Source organism: Heterocephalus glaber, unplaced genomic scaffold, assembly GCF_053883595.1.
Source record: "Heterocephalus glaber isolate CG9 unplaced genomic scaffold, H.glaber_assembly_v1.0 deba00001004, whole genome shotgun sequence".
Taxonomy (NCBI): Eukaryota; Metazoa; Chordata; class Mammalia; order Rodentia; family Bathyergidae; genus Heterocephalus; species Heterocephalus glaber.
Genome location: NW_028258179.1, coordinates 9,931,948 through 9,953,121, shown reverse-complemented (window position 1 = coordinate 9,953,121; position 21,174 = coordinate 9,931,948). Strand labels below are relative to the sequence as shown.

The 21,174-nt window shown below is 49.1% G+C and overlaps 1 protein-coding gene and 1 long non-coding RNA gene across 4 annotated transcripts in view; one reads left to right on the top strand and one right to left on the bottom strand.

Annotated features, from left to right (window-relative positions):
* Twist2 (twist family bHLH transcription factor 2) overlaps window positions 1-3,372 on the bottom strand; it is a 44,225-nt gene extending 40,853 nt beyond the window's left edge. Inside the window, exon 1 of one of the 2 annotated variants that reach the window (XM_021247384.2) lies at window positions 2,897-3,372. In XM_021247384.2, the coding sequence (XP_021103043.1) occupies window positions 2,897-3,231 (335 nt within the window). In that variant the 5' untranslated portion in view covers window positions 3,232-3,372. Of the gene's footprint in view, window positions 1-2,714 lie in introns of both variants that reach the window. The other variant, XM_004868415.3, reaches the window with a different exon arrangement.
* A 142-nt stretch (window positions 3,373-3,514) lies between these two features.
* LOC110346420 (uncharacterized) lies at window positions 3,515-16,944 on the top strand. Of its 2 annotated transcripts, none has more exons than XR_002390463.2 (3): window positions 3,515-10,489; window positions 13,596-13,725; window positions 15,612-16,944. It is a non-coding gene; the product is annotated as an uncharacterized LOC110346420 (long non-coding RNA). The 2 variants fall into 2 exon arrangements; XR_015450620.1 differs by lacking the exon at window positions 15,612-16,944 and adding an exon at window positions 13,933-15,547.
* Window positions 16,945-21,174: the final 4,230 nt, after the last annotated feature.

Here is a 21,174-nt window from a genome sequence, read left to right as displayed (position 1 = left end):
AAGACCTCAGTGAAGGACTATATTTCTAATGACTTCAAAAGGCGGACCACAAAGTCCCAGCCTCCACCACAGGCCCACCCGACAGATTGGGACCACGACTTCCTTTATTCGAGCTTGGGAGAGTAAGGACTGATATTCAGGAGGACGCTAACCCTAGAGCGGAAGTCAGCTCCCTCCATACATCTCGGTGACTGCTATTTTACAGCAAAACATTTTCAGTATTTCAGGTGGTTCGGCTTTTCATTCCACTTCGCACGCATCAGTCAAAGCTCCACTGACATTCTGCATTTCCATTCTTCTCCAGGAAGAACTAATTTTCTTTTGAGGCCATCCCAAGTATAGCAATCAGGGTGCGCCTCCGAGAAGTAAAGCGTTCAGGGGCAAGGAAAGGTCCACGGGTGTCTGATGGTGACGGAACATGCACTTTCTCCAAAGGAGCCAGAAGTTCTCCGAAAGGAAAGAGGGTGAGTTTGTCAAGTGCAGCAACACACAGGAACTCTGCACATGCTTAGCGAGGTTAGATGTTTTCTTCAACTGTGAAGCAAGGAGGACAAACATCTAGCAGGAAGCAGTCGCCTTCCTCAACCTCAAACCAGGGGGCTCTGACCTTGCCCCTCCCTTCTAGAGTTTTCAATTAGACAAATCCAGCTGACTGTGCAGACACCAGACCTCTACCTAATTAAACACCAGGCCAAAAAGAAGACCAGGGAAAAGACCGGCACCAGCCCGCTCCTCTGCTCCCGCTCTGTCTTTACGTCAAAAGGCAGCTTAGGTATTGTTTTGTTCTTGCCATTCGTCTGGACACAGCCTTTTCACACATGTGAAAATATTTCGCATTAGACACTAAAAGGATCTAAAACTTACTGAAATGTCCAGATGGCTTTTGCTGGTATATATAAGTAATCCTTCTTGGAAATGTTACAAATAAATAAACACCGTTTACAAATATTTCTAGGAAACCCTAAATTAATTAGGATTGTACTTATGCTCAAACAGACTAATGGGTTAAAAACAAAGAGAATACAAAGATGTTTGCCTAACATTGTCTGATTAATAAAACCAAGGTATGTCCAGAATCAGTAGAGCATCAAACACTTCCATATTTATTTTCTTGTAGAGGATATTTATTCAAAGAAACTAGTTTATCTAAGCTAGCCATTATATTCAATTATATAAAAATAAGTAAGTCCATATACAGATCATTTGTTCTACAATTACTGATACATCTGTTATCTAATATTTTAAGGACTACTTAATCCAAACAAGCTTACAGTTTTTGTTTATTAGCGGTATTGCATTTCTATTTTATATAACATTTAATTGTGACCTACAATTGATTCTCTTCAGTTTTAAAGGGTGCAATCATTTTAAAGTGAACTTTAAGTGTTTCTGCTAAATTTCTGCATCAGAGTAATAACTCCTGGTGTTTGTTTCCAATCATTTTCTGGAGGGCAGTCTTAGCAGTAATTCTGTTGACATTTTTCTTAAACAAAGCTCTATGTGCGTGTTTTAAAAAGATGACATTCCTCATCTGCCTGTCCCTACTTCAGACGTGGTATAAACCACAGATACTTAGAGTGTAAATGGAAGTAACTAATGGAGGCTCATAATTTAGGCAGCAAAAAACAGAATAAATGTATTGTCCTGCTGTAGCATTTAGTACTCAGCCAACCCAAACTCTTTCCTGGAGAAGTACGCGACTGAGATACTTTCCATCTGTTTTTTGACAAAGACAAGAGAAGATTCCCCAAGTTATTCTCTGCTAAAAATTCTTTTTAAAACTATAAAACAATCAGTATCTCAGGGGACTATTTTATCAAAAGAATTTTCAGTGACCCAGGAATAAAAGATTAAATCAGGAAGAAGAAAGAAACCTCACCTGGGCTAGATCAGCCTACACACCACACTCACAGGTACTATCGACCTACATGAAAAACACACAGGTACATTTCTGAGCCTAGATGGCGGCTGCGGGCGCTTAAACCTTTTTGAGGGAAGCAGACTTGTTTATTTTTATTTTTTAATAAAAAGCTTCACAAGATGTATGGAAGACTAAAACATACTGCGTAGGATTTTTACACTCCCCCCCCACCAAGGGAGAGAGTTTCTGGTTTCCTTGCTGCCCGGGATGCGGGGGAAGAGGGCAGCGGGACTGGCGCCCTGCTGCAACCTGTATGCCGGACTTGGAGGTGTCCGGTGCGAGGGAGCCGTCGCAGGACGCCCTGAGAGCTCCTCCCGGGAAACCAGACCTTCCAGCTGGGTCGCAGCTGTGCCCGGACCCTTTTCCCAGCGTGGAGCCCGCTCCACGCGCCTGCGGGCAGCGGCCGGGCCTCATCCTCCGCGCGCGCTTCCTGCCCCGCGCACCGGGTCTCCGCGCCTTCGGGCGCTCGCCGAAGCGGACCTGGGGAGCAGCCTGTCCCGCGTCTCCCGCGCTCCTCAGGTAAAGCCGGGCGCCACCGGCCGCGCCTCTGCTCCTCCGCGCGGCTGGGCCGCCAACGCCGGGCAGGGTCCCCGCGGGAGGCGAGGCCACGAGTGCCGCTCGGACGCCGAGCAGCGTGGCGCCAAGTCCCTGCCCGCCGGCGCCGGGCTTCCACCCGCTCCCCACCCGCTCGCCGCAGATGCCCGCGCGAGCCTGCGGGTGAACTGACCGCCCCGGCCCGCGGGCCCCGGGGGAGGCAGCGCGCACCCACCCGCGCCGCCCGCGCGGCACCTACCCTGCGCGGTCCCGGCCGGACGTGGCGCGCGGCGCTAGTGCGAGGCGGACATGGACCACGCGCCCTCCATGCGCCACACGGAGAAGGCATAGCTGAGGCGCTCGTGGGCCACGTAGCTGCAGCTGGTCATCTTATTGTCCATCTCGTCGCTCTGCAGGACCTGGTAGAGGAAGTCTATGTACCTGGCAGCCAGCTTCAGCGTCTGGATCTTGCTGAGCTTGTCCGAGGGCAGCGTGGGGATGATCTTGCGCAGCGCGGCGAAGGCCTCGTTGAGCGACTGCGTGCGCTGGCGCTCGCGCACGTTGGCCAGGATGCGCTGGCTCTGCAGCTCCTCGAAGGACTGCGCGCTCGGGCTGGGCTTCTTGCCGCGCTTGCCCGGGGTCGGGCTGCCATCTTCGCTCGACTTCTTGCTGTAGCGCCGCTTCCTGCCGAAGCGCTTCGGCCGCCGCTCGAGCTCCTCCTCGCTGGTGCCCAGGCTGTCCACGGGGGACACGGGCGAGCTCGAGCCCTCCTCCATGGCGCCCGCCCGGGCGCGTGGGGCCGGGGCGCGCTCTGGAGCCGCTCGCGGGCTCGGGGCTCTTTCGAGGCCGGCTCGTGCAAAACCGAGGTCTCCGAGAGAGGAAGTTATTCTAACTTTTTTGGAAACCCTAGCCGGCCTGGGTCGCTAAATAGCTGTCAGGAGCGAGGGCGGCGCGCTGATTGGCCGCCGGGGCCGGCCGGGGGCAGGGCGAGCTCGGGGCCTTTGCCGGCCGCCCCCGCCCCCCTGCGCGGCGCTTTCAGTTTTGGCTGCGCCCGGGCCGAGGCCGCCGCGGCCACCCCGGAGCCCGGCCTCGCGCGCCCCCATCCCCGGCGCGGGCCACGACCGGCCGTGCGGAGCTCTGGGCCGGGTCGGGTCTGGTTTTGTCTGCGCTGCAACGTGGACATCGGGCCCTGCCTGACCAAGGGTCTCTGCGAGGCGAGCGGGAAGGCAGCCGACCCCAGATGCACTCCGGGGAGGTGAGGAGCCGAGCTTCTGGGGGCGCCTACACCCCTGTGCGCCCCAGTTGCCCTTCAGAGAGCGCACGGCACCGGCCAGGGCCAAGCGGAGCTGGGCGTTGGGGCGCCGCGTACTGGGCCGCGCGGACCCTCCGATGCGGCGCGGAGCCCACGCCACGGACGCACCTCCGGATCCGTGGATCAGCTTCCCGCGCGGGCCCGGCCGGTGAAGGGCTCCGTTTCTTGCTCCGGTTTGCTGGGGAAGCGCCGGCCAACGCCTTCCCAAAACCTTTCCCTAAATGCTTGAAAACTTTGAGCTACTGCGAGCCTTCATGGAGCGATCCCCTGCCTGGCACTGCCCTGGGTACTGGGCGCAGCCTGGGTCCCCACCGGGCCTGCACTGCCGCAGCCCGGCCTCTGCGCTCCCGCGTCGCTGGAGGATGCTCTGGGGTCTTCGGCACCGCTCCGGCCCAGCCTCCCCTGGGGAGGCCTGCGTGTGCAGGGCAGCCGAACGAGGGGCTCAGCCTCGGTGGGCAACGCCGCAGACCCTGGGCCCCGCGCCATCCGGACACCAAGCGCCAGCGCTTTGAAGTGGTTGGGGCCTCTTTGTTCACCAGGCCTCTCTGGCTCTCGGGGCCTGGAGGTGGTTTGCGGCTTTGATGCCTTTGAACCTATTCCCAGGTGACCCGGGCTCAATTAGGCCGGGCCTGAGCCGGGCCTGTGAGCGGGGCCGTCGGGCCAAAAGCTCGATCAAGGGCGGGCTGGGCCTTTTTATTGAAGTTGAACCTGGGCCTGGAGACCTTGGCTTAGCCTGTTCCTGGGGGCGCAGGGCTGGCCTCGAGGTGGAGCACGTAGGCTGTGAACACCGCCTTAGGGAACTCGTGGGCACCAGAGGCACGGGGCCTCTCTTGGGGGACATTTTCCCCAAGGGTCACTGAAGGAGGGCAGCGCTGTGTAGGCAACATAGCTGGAGTCCCAAGCAGATGGGTAAAGGGTCCCCTCCTGCACCTCTGGGCTTCCTTCCTGCATTCTGGGAAGGCGGGAGGTTTATCCTGCTTCGCAAAGATGTTTCCTTGTCTCTTTCTTTAAAATGTTCAAGCAGAAATTTAAAGAACAAAACGGAGAGCGGCCAGGGCCCGAACAGTCCCGTGCCGCTAGCTGGGCTGTGTGTGATGGAAGAGGCCCGCTCCTCCCGCTCGGTCTTCCTCTGCCTGCTGGGCTCCAAGCTGGGGAGTCCCAGATCCCAGGCGACTTTGCCCAGCTTAGACACAGGTGACAGCTTTCTCCCTCCAAACGGAGAGACATTCATTAAGAGAGGGACCTCCTTATAGCTGGCTCACCCCTTTTCCCTTCTCTGTTTCTCCCGTGTGTTCTCCTTTGTCTACCTCTCTCTCTGTCTCTCTCTCCCACCTGGACCAGGCAGAGTAAATAGCCCCACTGGGAAGGAAAACTGCCCAGCCCAGAAGGCTGGTCTTGAGCGGAGCAGCCCTGAGGAGCTGAGCCCCAGGGGACTCGGGGTGGGGGCCCCCCTTTGGCTAGGGAGATGGATGCAGAGCACCTGTGGCTTCACAGTGTGGGACCCAGCGGACCAGTCTGGGTGGATCTTCAGGGTCCTGGCTGAATTGGAACCTAAGTGAAAAGGTAATCGATCTAGGAAACAATACCCTGGTTATTGATGTAGTTTGAATCATTTCTTTCTAAATCAAGTCACGGATAAGGCTAATAAAACTGATGTATTAATAGCATGAGCCACAAAATATATTTGTGTGTGAATATCCGTGGCTGGACCACCCAGACTCCCTCAGACTTATAGGAAATATCTGCAGTAGGGTTCAAGGGAGCAAATATAGTTCCCAGTATTTTTATTCATTACTGGGTAGGAAAAATCATGACAATGCTGCTTTTCATATATGTTTTTTTAAAAGTGCTCTTTTTTCCATGAGACTTTGTTTTCTAAAAAATGAGCTGCTGTTCCAAAAGATTCCTCTATTGCCTGTTTTCCTCCAGCCACAAGTAAGAGGAGTGATGCATTTTCACTGTGAACTCCATGGCTGTTAGCTTGGCATTAATCTTGCTGCAGTTGAATGTCACACTGCTGGGGCTGCCACCTCTGGATGTTCTTCAGTACTAGGACTCCTCCCACCACTCCTGGGATTTACTGGGATAATAAAATGTGTGCTTAATGAACCCCCAGTGCTATATAAAATGGTAATTTGTAATGACGATGGGATTGCTGCTTTTGTGCAGATGCCCACACAGGTGAGCCATTGTCCCTCCAAAGACCCCATCACAGTTTAACTCTGGGACATTCTTGATGGAGGCTGAAATCAAGTGTTTCTAAAGGCTCCGGTGTGCATTTCTAATGATTTGGTGCATTCCCTCTACTTGCATTTAGTGAATTTGCAAAGCTTTGGCAGAGGGCAGAAGCCTGTATTTGTGTGACGGAATTATTCCAAGAGATGAATGTGTCACCAGTATTTACCGAGAGGTGCATCACGTCTCCCAGACAGCGCCTTCCTGTTCACAAAGCACTTTCTTCTGCGTTATTATTAGGAGCAGTCTTGTGCAGACACAGGCCCCACAACCACAAGCATAGTGAAAGAGTTTTGGCCTCTTCATTTTATTTATTCTCTCTTGGAGATGGCAATGTATGTGGCCCATTATTCTCAGGAGCCCCAAATTCCAGAGATGGGCTCCTGAGAGTTCTGTGACAAAGTTATAGCATGTCTGGATAAATTATAGGGGTCTTTGGCATTGCTTTGCTGAATGTTAGAAACATGTTGTAGGGGGAAAAACTACTCTTGGACCATATGCTATGGACTTTATTTTTAGCATGCTTTATACCTCCTCACTACCCCCTCCCACCTGGCTTTCAATCACAAAATAGTTTCCCGGTGAAATAGCAGCTGATAGGGGTGGAGCAGCTGAAAAAGCATTTATTTTCAGTCCTAAAACCCAGGGTTTAGGAATGAAGATGCTCTCAGATCTCCTAACAAAATACAATATAGTCCTGGTGACGATCCTCCAGACCTTTTCTGGAAGTCAAATACAAGAGCCAATCCAATCATCTGCCTAAATTACAGCCATGACACCAGTAGGGTGGAGTCATACTTACATGGGCAAGAGTCCCCTTTAAATCACCTGGGCTAGGCATGGTGGTGCACGCCTGTTATACCAGCACTCGGGAGCCTGAGGCAGGAGAAGCACTGCAAGTTCGATGCCAGCCTGGGCTACATAGTTCAGGCCAGCCTGGATGACAGGGTGAGACCTTGTGAGACTCCAGGGTGAGACTCCTCTCCCCCCACAAAAAGAGAAAGAAACGTTTCCCCTTGGAATTCAGGAGGACACGAGACAGATTCCATCATGAAGTTTCTGTCGCTGTGTCTAATGCTGCCACCACCACCATCCCGTCCTCATTTCCACCCTTCTACCCTTTCTTCCTGAGTTGCAGCAGGTAGGAAGAGCAGCACGACCATTCTCAGCCCCTACAGCCTGGTCTTCGGGATGCACTCCTGGGGACATGGAAAGGAAGCCCAGGTGGGAATGTTTGCATTTCTGACAGCCCAGGGCCTGGGCAGTAGATTCTAGGGGCACGGAAGGATACCTGCTCCCTGGAGAGTGGCATAGCAGGTGGGTATGGCTGGTGAGCCAGCAGAAGCAGCAGCTCTTCCATCCCAGACGGGCCTGGAATCTCTGTCTTCCTCGTGCTAAGAGGCAGTTGCCTCCATTCCATGGTGGGGCTGGAGGTGGCATTCTGTCTGAGCCTGCTTAACTCTCTGCAAATGGTGCTGTCATCTCTAACAAGTTGTCTTCTGCAGAACTAGCCAGCTCGGACTGTCCTCTAAGGAAACTCTGATACCCTGATGGGGTACCCACACCCTAGAGTTGGCCAGCAGGGGGCACCAGCACACCCTCACCTCACACACAGTGCTGATTCTCAACATTGGTAACATGGGCTTGCAGTGTGGGGTGAACAGTGGCCTTCGACACATAGTCAAAGAGTCAACCAAAGTTTTTCTTTAAAAAACTCATATGATATTTTTTACTTGGAATATATACTAAATTTGAATTCTAATAACAATGAAGAGATCAAATCAGACATAAAGGAATGGGAGAAAGAATAAGGTATAGGAAATTGGCATAGAAGCCAGCTTCCCTGAATACACTTTACTTTGTAGATTTGACTTTGGAATCATAGAAATAGTTGACATAGTTACAACAAATTAAGTCAAAATTTAAAAACAGAATCCTAAAATGTCAAAAGCAAAATCAAACAAATGTACCTAATTTTGTATCATATTAGTGACTTAGCCATGCAGATGGGAATAATTTATGATAGCTTCAAAGCATGATAATTTACGTGTACATTCCTAGTGAGATATATTCCAAAGCAAAAAGAACTGAAAAAAAGACTTAAATGTTTCATTTTTCTTATTTCTAGTCATAACATTGCCGCTGCACTTCTGATACTATATCATAAGCTAAAAAGGATTAAGTTCACATCTTTGAGAATCAAGATTTCTAACCTCAAAAAGAGATACAAATATAAAATGGAAGAAATTAGTGAAATGTAATTCTAAAGTCATTGGCATCACCAGCATGGACTCAAGATGTATTTTCGCTTAAACAAGGTACTTCCTGGTCCTGACTCCTGAAAAGACCAAGGACTGTTGTCCTGTCCCACGGCAAGGATGTGAGCTGTGATAGCGACTGCCTCATGGTGATAACGAGCTCTGCCACTGTCAACCCTAGAGGAGGTGGCTGATCTAAGGTCTTGGGCCAAACCTGTGGCAGACAAGCCTGGAACTTATTAAGCCACCAGTGCCACTGGGGTCAGGTCAGAGGGATCAGGAAAGACCTTGGCAGTGCATCCACAGGCCAACTGGGTGTGATGGGTAGCCCCAGCAGAATGCCTGCCATGGGTGGCAGTGCATCTAATATGGTAAGATCCATGAGTTCACAATGTCAGTCAAATTAAATCTTAACAGTCACTTTTGGCTGCTGTTAGGAAATTGACTCATGATTCTGAGAACTGGCAAATGAAAGGAATAAGCTAAGCATGGAGCCAGCCCTTTTTTAAAAAAATCAAAGGCTGCTTCAAAGTAGTGTAGGAGCTGCCAAGAGAACATTTTCCCCAGAAGCTTTCAGATAGTGCTGCAGACAGAGGCTGGGTCACAATGGCACTGCTTTTTGAACCCCTGGTCACAGGATGGTTGGTCCCTCTAACCACCATCCCAGGCACACCTCCCTCCCCAGGGCTAGCCCCAGCACCTGGAGGGCTGGCAGGCCAAGTTTCCCAGCACTGGCTGAAACCAGTGCCAGGATATGCAGGGCAAATCTGCCAGGTCCAGTGGTTCATGGGTGTCTGTCCCATCTTGCCATCCTCTGCTGGGCCTGGGAGGGTCCTTTTCTTTCTGCATGAAAACCTCGGGTACCACAGTTTGTGAGGTCCCCAGCCCAGCTGTGGTTACAGCCCATGACCTCTCAGACCATGCGTTCTATGGCTCTGCTCACCCCGTCACAAGGTCTGACAGCAGCCTCTTCCTGTCCTATGTGGGTACCTGTCCCCACATGAGAGCCAGTCTGGAAGCTCTGCCTGCCCACAGATAGCCATGAAGCTAACTTCCTCTGGGCCTTCAAGTCTGTCGGGGATATCTATTGTCATTTAACAAACCACCCCTCTAATTTAGTGGTTAAAACACTAACCATTTAATTTTCTCACAATTTTGTAGGCTGGCAGTCTGGACTCAGATGGCTGGTTTGGGGTTGGTTTTATGTTTTTGGCAGTCCTGCTTGGTGCCACCGTGTGTGTGGTCATCTCCTGGTTCAGGGCTGAGCTGGCCTTAGTTGCAGCCTGGAGGTAGATGGGCTGCCAGCTAGTGCACCTGCTGTCCTCCACCTGGCGGGCTCCTCAAGGCGGGCTCTGGACTCCAACCACAGCCCATGCACTGTGCATTGCAGCATATTCGTTAATGTACCCTGGGCCAGTGTCAGCCACAGGGCCTTGCCCAGATTGAACAGTTTGTTGTTTGAAAGTGTATTGGCCACTGAGAGGATGTGTGTGTGTGTGTGTGTGTGTGTGTGTGCTGGCCCCGAGGTCCCCTCGCCCCAGATGAGGATGGTCGCCTTGGACCCAGTCACAGCTCAGGGAGTCCTAGTCATTGGCGTTTGTTAGTCTTTTCTGTGTCACTGGCCACCGCAGTGTTCTCACAAGGTCCATCCCCACCAATGCTCAGGTTGAGACCTAAATCCCCAGGGTGACAGGAAGGCGGCCCTTCAGGGATTTAATCAGGCCGTGCGGCGTCACACAGTGGAGGGTGGTCGCTGGCTGCAGAGCAGGTGGGCCTTGGAAGAGCCAGCCTGGCCACACCTGTCTCGCTCCTTCTTGCACCTACGCTTCCTCACTCACCTGCTCCCGCCTGAGTGACATCACCTGGCTTGCTGTGGTGCAGCAGGAGCCCTGAGCACCGCCAACCCCAAATCAAGAGCCAAACGGGACTCTTTTTTTTGTTCTTTTTTTTTTGAGACTCTTTGCTTTACGCGGCAGTGGGTATTTTTTACAGCAACAAAAAACAGAGCAAGGCAGCCACTGTCCCCAGAGAGGACGTCTTCCACCTCCTGCCCTGGACACCAGCTGGAGGCCCCGGGTCCTGGGGTTCTGAAAGGAAAGGGGCCTGGGCGGGTTCTCGCCACTGAGAATGTGGATTCGCACACATCTGCCCTGTTTTCCATACAGACCTTCTGTTTTCCTGTGCTGCTGGGCTCTCCCGCCTGGACCCTCTGTGGCTCACATTCTCCAGGTAACTTTCCAGCTCCTTCCAGAACTTTCTGGCGGCAGGGGGTGTCTGAGGCTGCCGCTCTCCCCTTCAGCTTTCCTGCTTGGAGAGCAGGCGGGGCACTGGGGCAGCCCAGCTGCGGACTCGCTCCCAGGCTCTGGCTTCTGTCCTCCCTCCTCCTGGCTCAGTCCCCTTCCCAGATATCTCTGCTGTCCACTCCCCCTTCTCTCTGCTTTTTAGTTGTTTCTTTTGTTCAGTTTGACAGGGAAGGAGCAGACACTGGAGCACACCATCGTTTTTACTTGGAAGTTGACTGCAATTATTTTTAAAAGCTAAAATGCAAGTTAGAAGCGGCAGGCTGGGAGGTTTGAGGTCCCCCTGCATTCCTCGGAGGGCTTCAAACAGGGGAGGCACAGAGCCAGGGCACCGGAGACCTCCATGCCACTGTCCTCGGGCAGCTGCTCATTGAAGACGCTCGGGGTGGGGGATCCCAGTGGCCAGCAGAGGATGGGGAAACCAAGACTGCAGAAGCAGGGGCTCCCCTCGTTACCACTTCTCTGCCAAGCATCGGCCTGCCCAGTTTAGGGGCTCCCTGAGAGCCTGCTCTTGGGGGGCAGACCTCAGCATGCCAGAGCTCCCTCATTGCAGGGGGTTTCTGGGCTCCCATCCAGCATGCTCTAGGAGCAGCTGGGCTTCAAATCTCGAATTAGGAGAATTAGGAAGACTAGATTTTGCCCCGCCAGACAGGCCAGAGATGCAAGTCCGGATGGCCCCACGGAAACCCCACTGCCCACACCACACAGTCTGCATAAAGGTTGCTCAGGTGGCCGCTCTGAGCTGTCACTGTGCTGTCCTCTGTCCCCACTGTCTCTCACATCTCCCCTAGCCTCCCGCACCTGCTCCTCCACCTTCTGCACACTTTGCCCTCTCCAGGGAGGCCACTGGGAGGTGAGGGGCCTTGGGCCGGCACCCCGCCCACCATGCACAGCTATTACGCTAACAAGATGCACATGCTGCTGCACAAATTCAGGAGGAAATTAAGTTCTCCCGGCAAATTATCCACACAGTGCCTTCAATTAATTGTCACTTACTCTGTGTTTAATGAGGTTCTAAGTGAGGTAGAAGCCACAGAAGCAGACGCACTCACAACACAGCATGTGGGGGTTGAAGGAGAGGAGCAGGGGACAGCAGGTGGGGCCTGGGAAAGACACCCATAGAGTGTGGGCGCATCACCCCGCACAGGAGGGGTGGGGCACTTGGGTGAGGAAAGGTGCTGGGACCCAAAGGTGCAAGAGAGGATTCACGTCCCTGCAGTGGAGAGGCCCCACAGTCAGTGGTCAGTACCCTTATGGTTGCAAGTGACAGAAATACAACCCAAAGCTGCTGAATGGAATTAGCTTGCTCCATAGGAAGCTCCAGGAAGGGCTGGCCTCAGGCTTAGCTGGATCCAGGTGTTTCGGGGATGCTATGGCCACCTCCTGTCTAACCTGCCCTCCACAGCATAGCACTCTGGTCCGATTCTCCAGCACAGGAGCCCAGCAGGGGACCCTGGTGACAAGAGGGCAGGCTGGTGCCCCGGGTGGGGAGGGTGGGGGTTCAGGCACCAAGGAGGACAGGGTTGGGCTCCTGAAGGGCTGCAGATCAGTTAACGGAGTTTGGGTTCCTTCTGCAGGCCCTGGGAACCCAAGGAGGGTGCTGGGGAAGGACGTGGAGGCCAGGGGTGATTTTGAGGGTGGGGAGAACATGGCAGCCAATGGGAGGCCGTGTGAGTGCATATGGGAGTGGGAAGGGAAGGACAGCATGTGCACACATGCGTGAGTGTGCATTGTGTAGTGTGCACATGTGTGTGTGCATGTGCTTGTACCGGGGAGCGGGCAGCTGGGGAGAGGAGCTTGAGGCTGGACTCCTCCCTTTGTGCCATGAATGCTCCAACGCTCCGCTTGGGTTAACAAGGAGGTCACTTCGACCTGCCCGAGCATCAACGGTGTTTTTCCTTAGTTATATGAGTTGGGAACAGGCAGGCGTACCACATAAACACTGCTTTATCAACAGAGGGAAAGAGTTCACAGGACCCAACCACACCAGCAGGCTGTGAAGAGGAGCAGGAAAGACAAAGGCCAGGTGGCAGGAGTCGGTCCAGTCTCTGTCACTGCCAGGGGTGACCTTGCGTCAGTCCCCTCCCCACCTGGGGCCTCAGTTTCCCCTGGGTGAATGGTCCCCCTGCTCCCCTCCCCAGGATGATCCCTAACGGGACGTGGGCTTCCCTGTCGCATTCTGACTCCAGGTGACATTTCAGAAGGAGCGGGCCAGCTCTGTCTGAGTGTGTGCAGCCTCCGTGGCACAAGCCTGACCCTCAGAAAGCCCCTGTCCTCCGTGGCCAGGCCGTAAACTGCCCTGGGAGGTCATAGGAATTTATTGTCCCCAGTACTTCAAACTTACAAATTATGGTCTTTCTTCCCAGAACACTTCTGAGCCTTAGCAGACCTCTGTTAAAATTGTGTACATGTTTCACAACGTTCTTTGGAAAACTTTGAATCCCTGAGTTAAAAATTCGATGTGACAAGCCCTAGCACATATCTGAATAAAGACACAGGTTTAACCTAACATGTTAAAAGCAATAAACTTGGATTACACATGTGTTAAACTCTGATTGTATCTTGAATATAAAAACACGTCAAAGACATCTGCCCTGGAACCCTTCTGGGGAGATGGAAAATTTCTCCATTATGAAGGTCACAGAGTGACTGGCAGAGAGGCAGAGAGAGAGAGATCATCCTGCCTGAGAGAAGTGTGGGTGTATTCATGTGTAAGTTTGTGTGTGGATTCATGTGTGTGTGTGCATGTATGTGTATGTGCGATTGTGTTCATTTACATGCTCATTTATGTGTGCATGGGGATGCGTGTTTATACACATGTGTTTGTGTGTAAGCATCTAGGGCGATAGATTTTCTTCATTATTTCATTTCACTTCATTGCTTTCTGGCACTAAGGGTGGGACCCAGGGCCTTCTGCATGCTAAGAATGCCCTGTACCACTGAGCTGCACTTTCAAGAGCCCTAGGCTACGCATTTTTTAATGATTTTATTTCACTCGACTCTGGCTGTCTACTTTATTTCATTATCTCACCCAGGGAAGAGAAAGCAACAGTGACCCCAAGCACCTGAGGACCTGTGGGCACTGGTTTTGCTCTACACAGCCCTGGGGGACCACGCCTGCCTGCACTAGGCTTCCTCTCCAGTCCTCTTTCCTCTTCTGCCCAGGTGAGCCTCTTTCTTCCTCTTCCAAAAGCCCCTCTCGCATGCCCCTGGGAGGTGCCCTCTCACCTCTGAGAATGAAGTGAAGCAGCCTGAGATATTTTCCCTGGAGGAAACGTCATGGGCCCCAGCTCCAGAGATGACAGTCACCCTGAGCTCGGGGACACGCAGGGCTGTTTCCAGCATGATGTGTTTCTGTCTCTGGCGCTGCAGGTGGGCTGGGCTCCCCCAGCCTCAGGCCACTCCACACCCATGGCCAGCCTGACCCAGCGGCTTGGAGTAGCCCTTGACCCAGCCCTGCCCATGGCAAGAGATGCAAAGACATCTCTAGAGGTTTGGAATAGGTAAGGAAGAAGATGTTTGCACTGCTTTTCTTTTTAAAGAATTCTTTGTGGAAGGAATCTGGAATATTATTGTATTTTCTTCTAAGATGATTCCACAAGTAATACTTTGCCAAATAATCAATAACAGCCCAAATATTGGGAATCTTCAAATAACTAGATTTTTTTTCTTTAGGCTCAGGTTTAAGGAAATGGTCAGTTCCATGGAGAGGAAGGAAGAGAAGAAGGTGAAAGAGAAGGCAATGGAGAAGGAGCTAATATCTAGCTAAAGAAAACCTGCCTTGCTAGTATTTGCTGTAGACATGAGACGGGAAACTGACTCAGTTTTCCCAAGGTCCACATCTTCCTCTCACTTCCTTGGTCTTGACTTGTGAGACCCTCAGCCAGCCAGTGTCCATACTCCCTATACTATGTCAGGAACGCCGAGCCCTCTGACATGCCGCATGTCGTGAACTGGGTCTCATAAAACTCTTTTTATTTTTATTTTTTGATACTGGGGATTTGAACCCAGGGCCTTCCCAATGAGCTCTATCCTCCACTTTTTTAATTATTATTTCTATTTTGAGGCAGAGTCTTACCAAGTCACTGAGTTGCCCAACATGGGTGGGCTCAAGACTTGCAATCCTCCTGCCTCAGCTTGTTGGAGCACTGGGATCTACCACTGTCAAAGATAGAGTTACATGCAATAAAATTCATCCATTTTAAGATTTTATACATTTTTGACAAATGTGGAACCACTGCCACCACCATGAAATTCTCATTGCTCCAGAAAGTTCTCTTGAGACCCTTTGCAGCCTTTCACCTCCCCTCCCAGCCCAGCAATCACTGACCTCATCTCTGTTCCTATCTTGTCTTTTCCAAAATGTCATGCAGGACACTGCCTTTTATGTCCCCTTGTCACATTTAGAATAATGTTCCTGAGACTCATCTCTGTAGCTTGCTTTGTTCTATTGCCCAGTATTCTATTATAGATCGCTGCCATTTGGCATCCATTCATTGGCTGATGAACATTTACTAATTTGCAATCTGGGGTGTGTTAGGCCTGTATCTAGATGTCCCCCCCAAAGCCTCGTGCACTCATAGACGGGGCTTTATGAAGGTGGCTAGATCTAGACCGTGTGGTACTGGATTAAGGGTGTGTGGTACTAAATTAGTCAACTGATGGGTTTAGCAGTATTTCTGGGTGTGAATATGGGAAGGCCCACTCTGGGTGTGGGTGGCACCACCCAAAAGGCTCATAGCCTGGAGGAGATAAAAGAGAAAGGGGGGGGGCGGTCACTTCACTGCTGGTTTCTTGCTGCTTTCTGTCTGCCCTGCCATGGACTGTTTTTCCTCTGCTGTGACCCCCTGCCTCGGAGCCAGTGGACTATGGACTGAAACTGCTATGAACTCTGAGCGAAAATAAATCTTTTCTCTTTAGCTTTGGGTATTTGGTATTTTCTCTCAGAAACAAGAAAACTAAGATAGGGTAGTTTTGGACTTTGTATAGACACATATTTATACTCTTTTAGGATTTTTCAGAAAAACTTTTTTTATCTCTTGTCTCTCTAGGAATAGGATGGCTGGGCCCTATGAAAGTGTGTGCAAAACTTTCTAAGATCCTGCGGAACTGTTTTCCAAAATTAGTAAATCATTATGCTTTCCTGCCAGCACTGCACAAAGCCCAGCTGTGAACGGCTCTAACAAACAACAAACAAACAAGTCCCCCGGACAAAAAAGTACCAAGAGTTGGGACCCATGTGGAGTATTTGGAGTCTTCACATTCTGCTAGTGAGAATGTGAAATGGTGCAGCCCCTGTGTGTGACAGGTCCTGCAAGTTAAGTTGCTCCTGCCTAGCACTGGAATGATCTAGAATCTGAGTATTTGCATTTTTCATTTGGAAAGACCTTTAGAATTCTTTCCTTAGGGTAGGATGTTTATACTTGTGAGCATTACATGAAAGAATTGAAAAGAAGTGTTCAAACAAAAACATGCACATGAATATTCATTACACAAATCACTGCTTACAAAAACTACCCATATGCTCATGGATGCATGAATGGATGAACAAAATGTGCTACAGCCATACAGTGGAATATTACTCAGCCACCAGAGGAGTGAGGCCCTGACATGCTGACATGGATGAACCTTGAAAAACACAGGTTCTGTGAAAGAAGACAGAAACCAAGGCCACATGCTTGTATGGTTCCATTTATATGAAATATCCAGAATAGGCCAATCTGGAGGGACAGAAAGCAGATTAGTGGCTGCCAGCTGTCGGAAGGAGTGTATTAATTGTGTCTCCTATTTTCTGTATTTCATGATGCTGTAACCTCTTGATGCAATGCAGACCCAGGAAGAGCCCTTGGGGGACCTGGCTACTTCCTGGAGATCTCAAGACTCTCCCAAGCATGGGCCTTGATGTGTGAACCAACTGCAAGCCCACTTATCTTAGCAGCACCCCACAGCCCAGAGCACTAAACCAGGACCCGTGTAAGAGCCTAGAGCCTGCTGAAAGCGCTCACACTATCAGAGTCCTAATCTGATCATTGGTGCGCCTCCCCTCGACCTGCCCATCCCCGAAAACCATGCAAGCTTTCTTCTGCTTCTGATCCCCCACCTCCGCACCTCCCTGAGTGGCCCAGCCAGGTCTGGGCCTCCTGAATTTAGGGGCCTGGGACCATAAAGCCTCTTCCATCATGATGGTCCTGTCCATGCTTGTGTGTCTTCCTGCTCCTGATTAAAAGAGATCTGGGATATGCTTTGAAACAGGACAAAGTTCAGTGTGCATGGCTTCCACATGGGGTGAGAAAAGTGCTCTGGAACTGGATAGAGATGTGGTTGTACAACACAGTGAGTGTGCTGAATGTGTCTCCCATGTTATGTGTATTTTACCACAATAAAGACGATGTTAAAATTAGATTTTTCCGAGTCTTCGTTAGCAGTCACTTCATTGCTGCGGTTCCTCACTAATTCTAAGCATTCTGGTAGGTATGTATTACCTCACTGTGAGGTTAATTTTTGTTTCACTAACAATGAAGGATGCTGATTTTTTTGCTACCAAATGTCATTTTTATTCTGAAATGATTTGAGATTGACATGCAGGTTGCATAAGTGACACAGAGAGCTCTGATGCACCCCTCATTCTGTTTTCCCTAATCTTAAAAAGCCACAGAACAAGGTAGAAACCAGGAAATTAGTGTAGATACATATGGCAGACTAATTATACAACAAATTGAATTTTACCCACTCCCCACTCGTTTGTTTTTCTGGTCCAGGATCTAACCCCAGACATCAGATTGCACTAATTGTCAAATTTCCTCAACAGTTCTTTAATCTTTCTTTGCCTCTGAAGACATATACTCTTTTGATGAATACCGTTCAGTTATTTTTAAGATGGGCCCTCAATGCCTGTGTTAATAAAAGTTTTATGGAGAGATACTTTGAGACTAAACCAAAGCCTGTTTCACCATTACTTCAGTCAGTCATTTCAAGATCTTTTCTCACCTTAGCTTCAGCAACTATTACTGCAGCATTTACCTAATGGTGGCTTCCTGTTTCCTTTATTACTTCTACATTTGCTCATTAGAATTTTACTGCAAGAAAGAGCAGTTCTTCCTCTTCCATTTACTTGTTTGTATCAATGTTTACTTCAGAATATTTATTTTACACAGTGGGTTATAATCCAATACTACTATATTTGCTTTATTGCTCTAATTGACCCAGCTTTGGTCTTTGGGGGCCCTTGTGTCCTTTTAATGTGCCTTCCATTACTTTTTTAATATTTCCTTACTCCTTGATGTTAAAAGAATTCCCAGACTTGCTGACATCCTTCATTGCACTTATTTGCTATTTGTTTGTCTTCCTGGGTGAAATGTCTGGTCAAATATTTGTCTATTTAATTGGATTATTGTCTTCTTATTACTAAATTATAGGGGTCTTTATAAATTCTGTATAAAAGTCCTTTAGTTAATATTTGTGACTATTAATCATGAGATCAACTTAATTGCATTAGGAGAAGTCCAGGGGATTCTAAAGCACACTTTTTGGTGTATCTGGGTGGGTCATGGGAACTGACCTGGGTACTGTGTCTGATCCCTGGCTCCTTTCTCTCTGGCACTGTTCCCCTGCCCTTGTTCCCAGCCCCATGAACTGAGCATCTTTTCCCCACCAGACCCTCCCACCATGGTGTTCCTGTCCTGCAGCCAGCTGACCGTGGACTGAAAACCTCTGAAACTGCGAGCCAACTTAAACCCCTCCTCATTTAAGTTGTGAGCAACAGAAAAGTGACTAATATAGAAAATTGGTACTAGAGAAATGGGTTGTTGCTGTGACTGTACCTGACCATGCTGTTTAGAAGCCTTTGGAACTGGTCTACAGAAGGTGTTTAGAAAAGTTTGGAGAAGCAGGCTGGAATGCTGTAAGCAGAGCTTGCTGGGAGATTCTTGTCAGTACTCAGTAGAATATTGATAGGCATGCAAGAGTAAAACCCAGGCTCAACAGGTATCTGTTGGGAACCAGGGCCCCATTGGCACCTGGACTAGAGGACATGTGTATTACGCCCTGGCAAAAAAAAATTGTCTTCATTTTGCACATGCCTTGAGTCTTTGCAGGAGACTAAGTTTAAGGGCTTGGACTAATTGAACTGGAAGAGAAATTTTCAAGGCAGTCCAATCTTTAGCCTACAGCATGGGTACTGACAGCTTCTTTCAGATAGATTTATAGTGAGAATTGAAGGCAAAAAGCAGAGCAGAAAAATTTGAAAAACTTCAAGTTTTTCCCAAAGGGAATCATATGTAAAGTGGGGGCCAAAGAAGATGGGGTTGCTGAAGAGATTAGTGCCATCAAAAAGCAACAAAGTATTTTGAAAAGGGATAAGAGAAAAATGCCCCAAGGGCATCTCAAGAACCAGCAAAACTCTACCCATCACAGTAATAACCTACCCATGACAGGGTGCAAACATGTCAACCTTTCATTTGAGGAGAGATCCCCTAGAACCCCTGTTCAAGAAGGGGCTTCCAGAGAATTGGTTCCCTTGGATTCATTTCACTGTGCTCAGCCATTCAGATACTCAGAGGCTGCTGCAGCCATGGTCCAAGGGGCCCAACTACTGCTTCCAATGACAGTAGACCTTGATGTCATCCATGTGATTCTGGTTGTACTAACTAGCATACAGGATGCAAGAGTTGTGGACTTAGGGAAGCTTTCAAATCTCAAATTTCAAAGGAAGGCCTAGGAGTCTAGGCAAGGAGCCCCTGATAAATAGGTGTATGAAGCTGTGCAAATGAAGCCAAAGGAGTAGTAGAGATCCAAGGAAATTAGAGATGCCAGGAATGTGGAACATCTGCCAAGGAAATGTGCAGGCTGTGAATGGAACCAGTTCAAAAGGGAGACTGCGTGGGCCCTTGGAACGCATATCTCACCACCATGGGCCCCGTAGGGTGGATATAGAGGTGCAGGATTTAATGGTGGTCCTGCTGGGTTTCAGATTTACTTTGATCTCATTCTTTTCCATCCCTCTATTTCTCCATTTGGGAATGGAAATGCTTACCCTGTGCTAGTGTATATTGGGATTATAAAATTGTGGGGTTTTTTTTCATTTTTACAGAGGTTAACAGCTAATGTTAACCTAGAGACTTGGGGTTGGATCACTGAAAAATACTGGAACTGTTGAGGCTTTGGGGAAAGGGGTTATTATGTTCTCATGGTACACAGGACAACTGCAATAAGTTTAGCAGAATTCTTAACTTATTCTTGTGTTTATTTAAAGAATAAGTATGGTTTAAGGAAATGTGTTTGGGTGTTAAGGTGACAAGGGTTATTTGTGACCTAATCATGACATGCCAACTCAATGGGATTAAGAAAAGCTCAGGGAATTAATAAAGCACACTTCTTTGTGTGTCTGGGTGGGTCGTAGAGACATGACCCAGAAGTCTATGTCTGATCCCTGGCCCCTTCATTGTTTTCCCCTGCTCTACTTCCTGGCCCCATGAAGTAAGCCTCTCTGCTCCATCAAATCCTTCCACCATGATGAGTTCCTGTCTTGGATCCATGGACAGAACTCCCCAATAACATGAGCCAAATCAAACCTCTCCTCTTTTAAGTTGTAGGTGTTGGCTATTTTGTCTCAGTGATAGGAAAGTGACTGATACCAATACGTATTTTGCAAATATTTTCTTTCACTTTCCAGCTTATTGCTTCATTTTCTCAAGTATCTTTAGAAGAACCAAAGCTTTTGATTTTGATAAAATCAAATTTATCACTTGTTCTTTTGCAGCTGTACTTTGTATGTCATGTCTAAGATAACTTTCTCTCCCCTTAGAATATGAGATTTTTTGCTTTTTGTATTAGTCCATGTTTGCAGTACATGATGATTACATTTATTGTGGGGAATCTGAACAAGTACATAACACATCTTAATTCTTTTTTTTTTTTTTTTCGGTACTGGGGATCAAACTCAGGACCTTGCACTTGCAAGGCAGGCACAGTGTCATGGAGCTAAATCCCCGGCCCATTAATTCTTTTTTGGCCCCTTCCCCTTCCACCCCTTTCTGCTCTGTCCGACTCTTGTTCCCCTCCCCATTTAAAAAAAGATCTCCCGGGCCAGGGATTTAGCTCAGTGGTTCTGGCGCCTGCCTCGTAAGCGCAAGGTCCTGAGTTCAATCCCCGGTACCAAAAAAATAAATAAAATAAAATAAAAATAAAAAAAGGTCTCCCTACTTCCTATTATCTACCCTTTATTTTGCTCTTTATTTGTATTTGGGGTTTCTTATCTAAGATCATGTTAATTCACCACCAAAAGGATTTCCTATATTTTCTTCTAAAACCTTTACTACTTTGCTCCGACATTTACTTGTGAATAATTTCTAGTTAATTTCTGTGTATAGTATAAGGTCATAGTTGAGGTCCATTTCTGTTGCATATTGTTATTTAATTTTCTTTGAAAATTTGCCCAAAATGAACTGACCATGTATGTCTAGGACTATTTCTGGGTTTTCTATTCTATTCCATTAACTTATAAGGTCTTCCCTTATTTCAAAATCACTTTCTAGATTTCTGTAGTTTTATAGAAAGTCTTGAAATAAGATAATGAGAGTCTTCCAACTATTCTTTTTCCAAATCGCTTTGGGTATT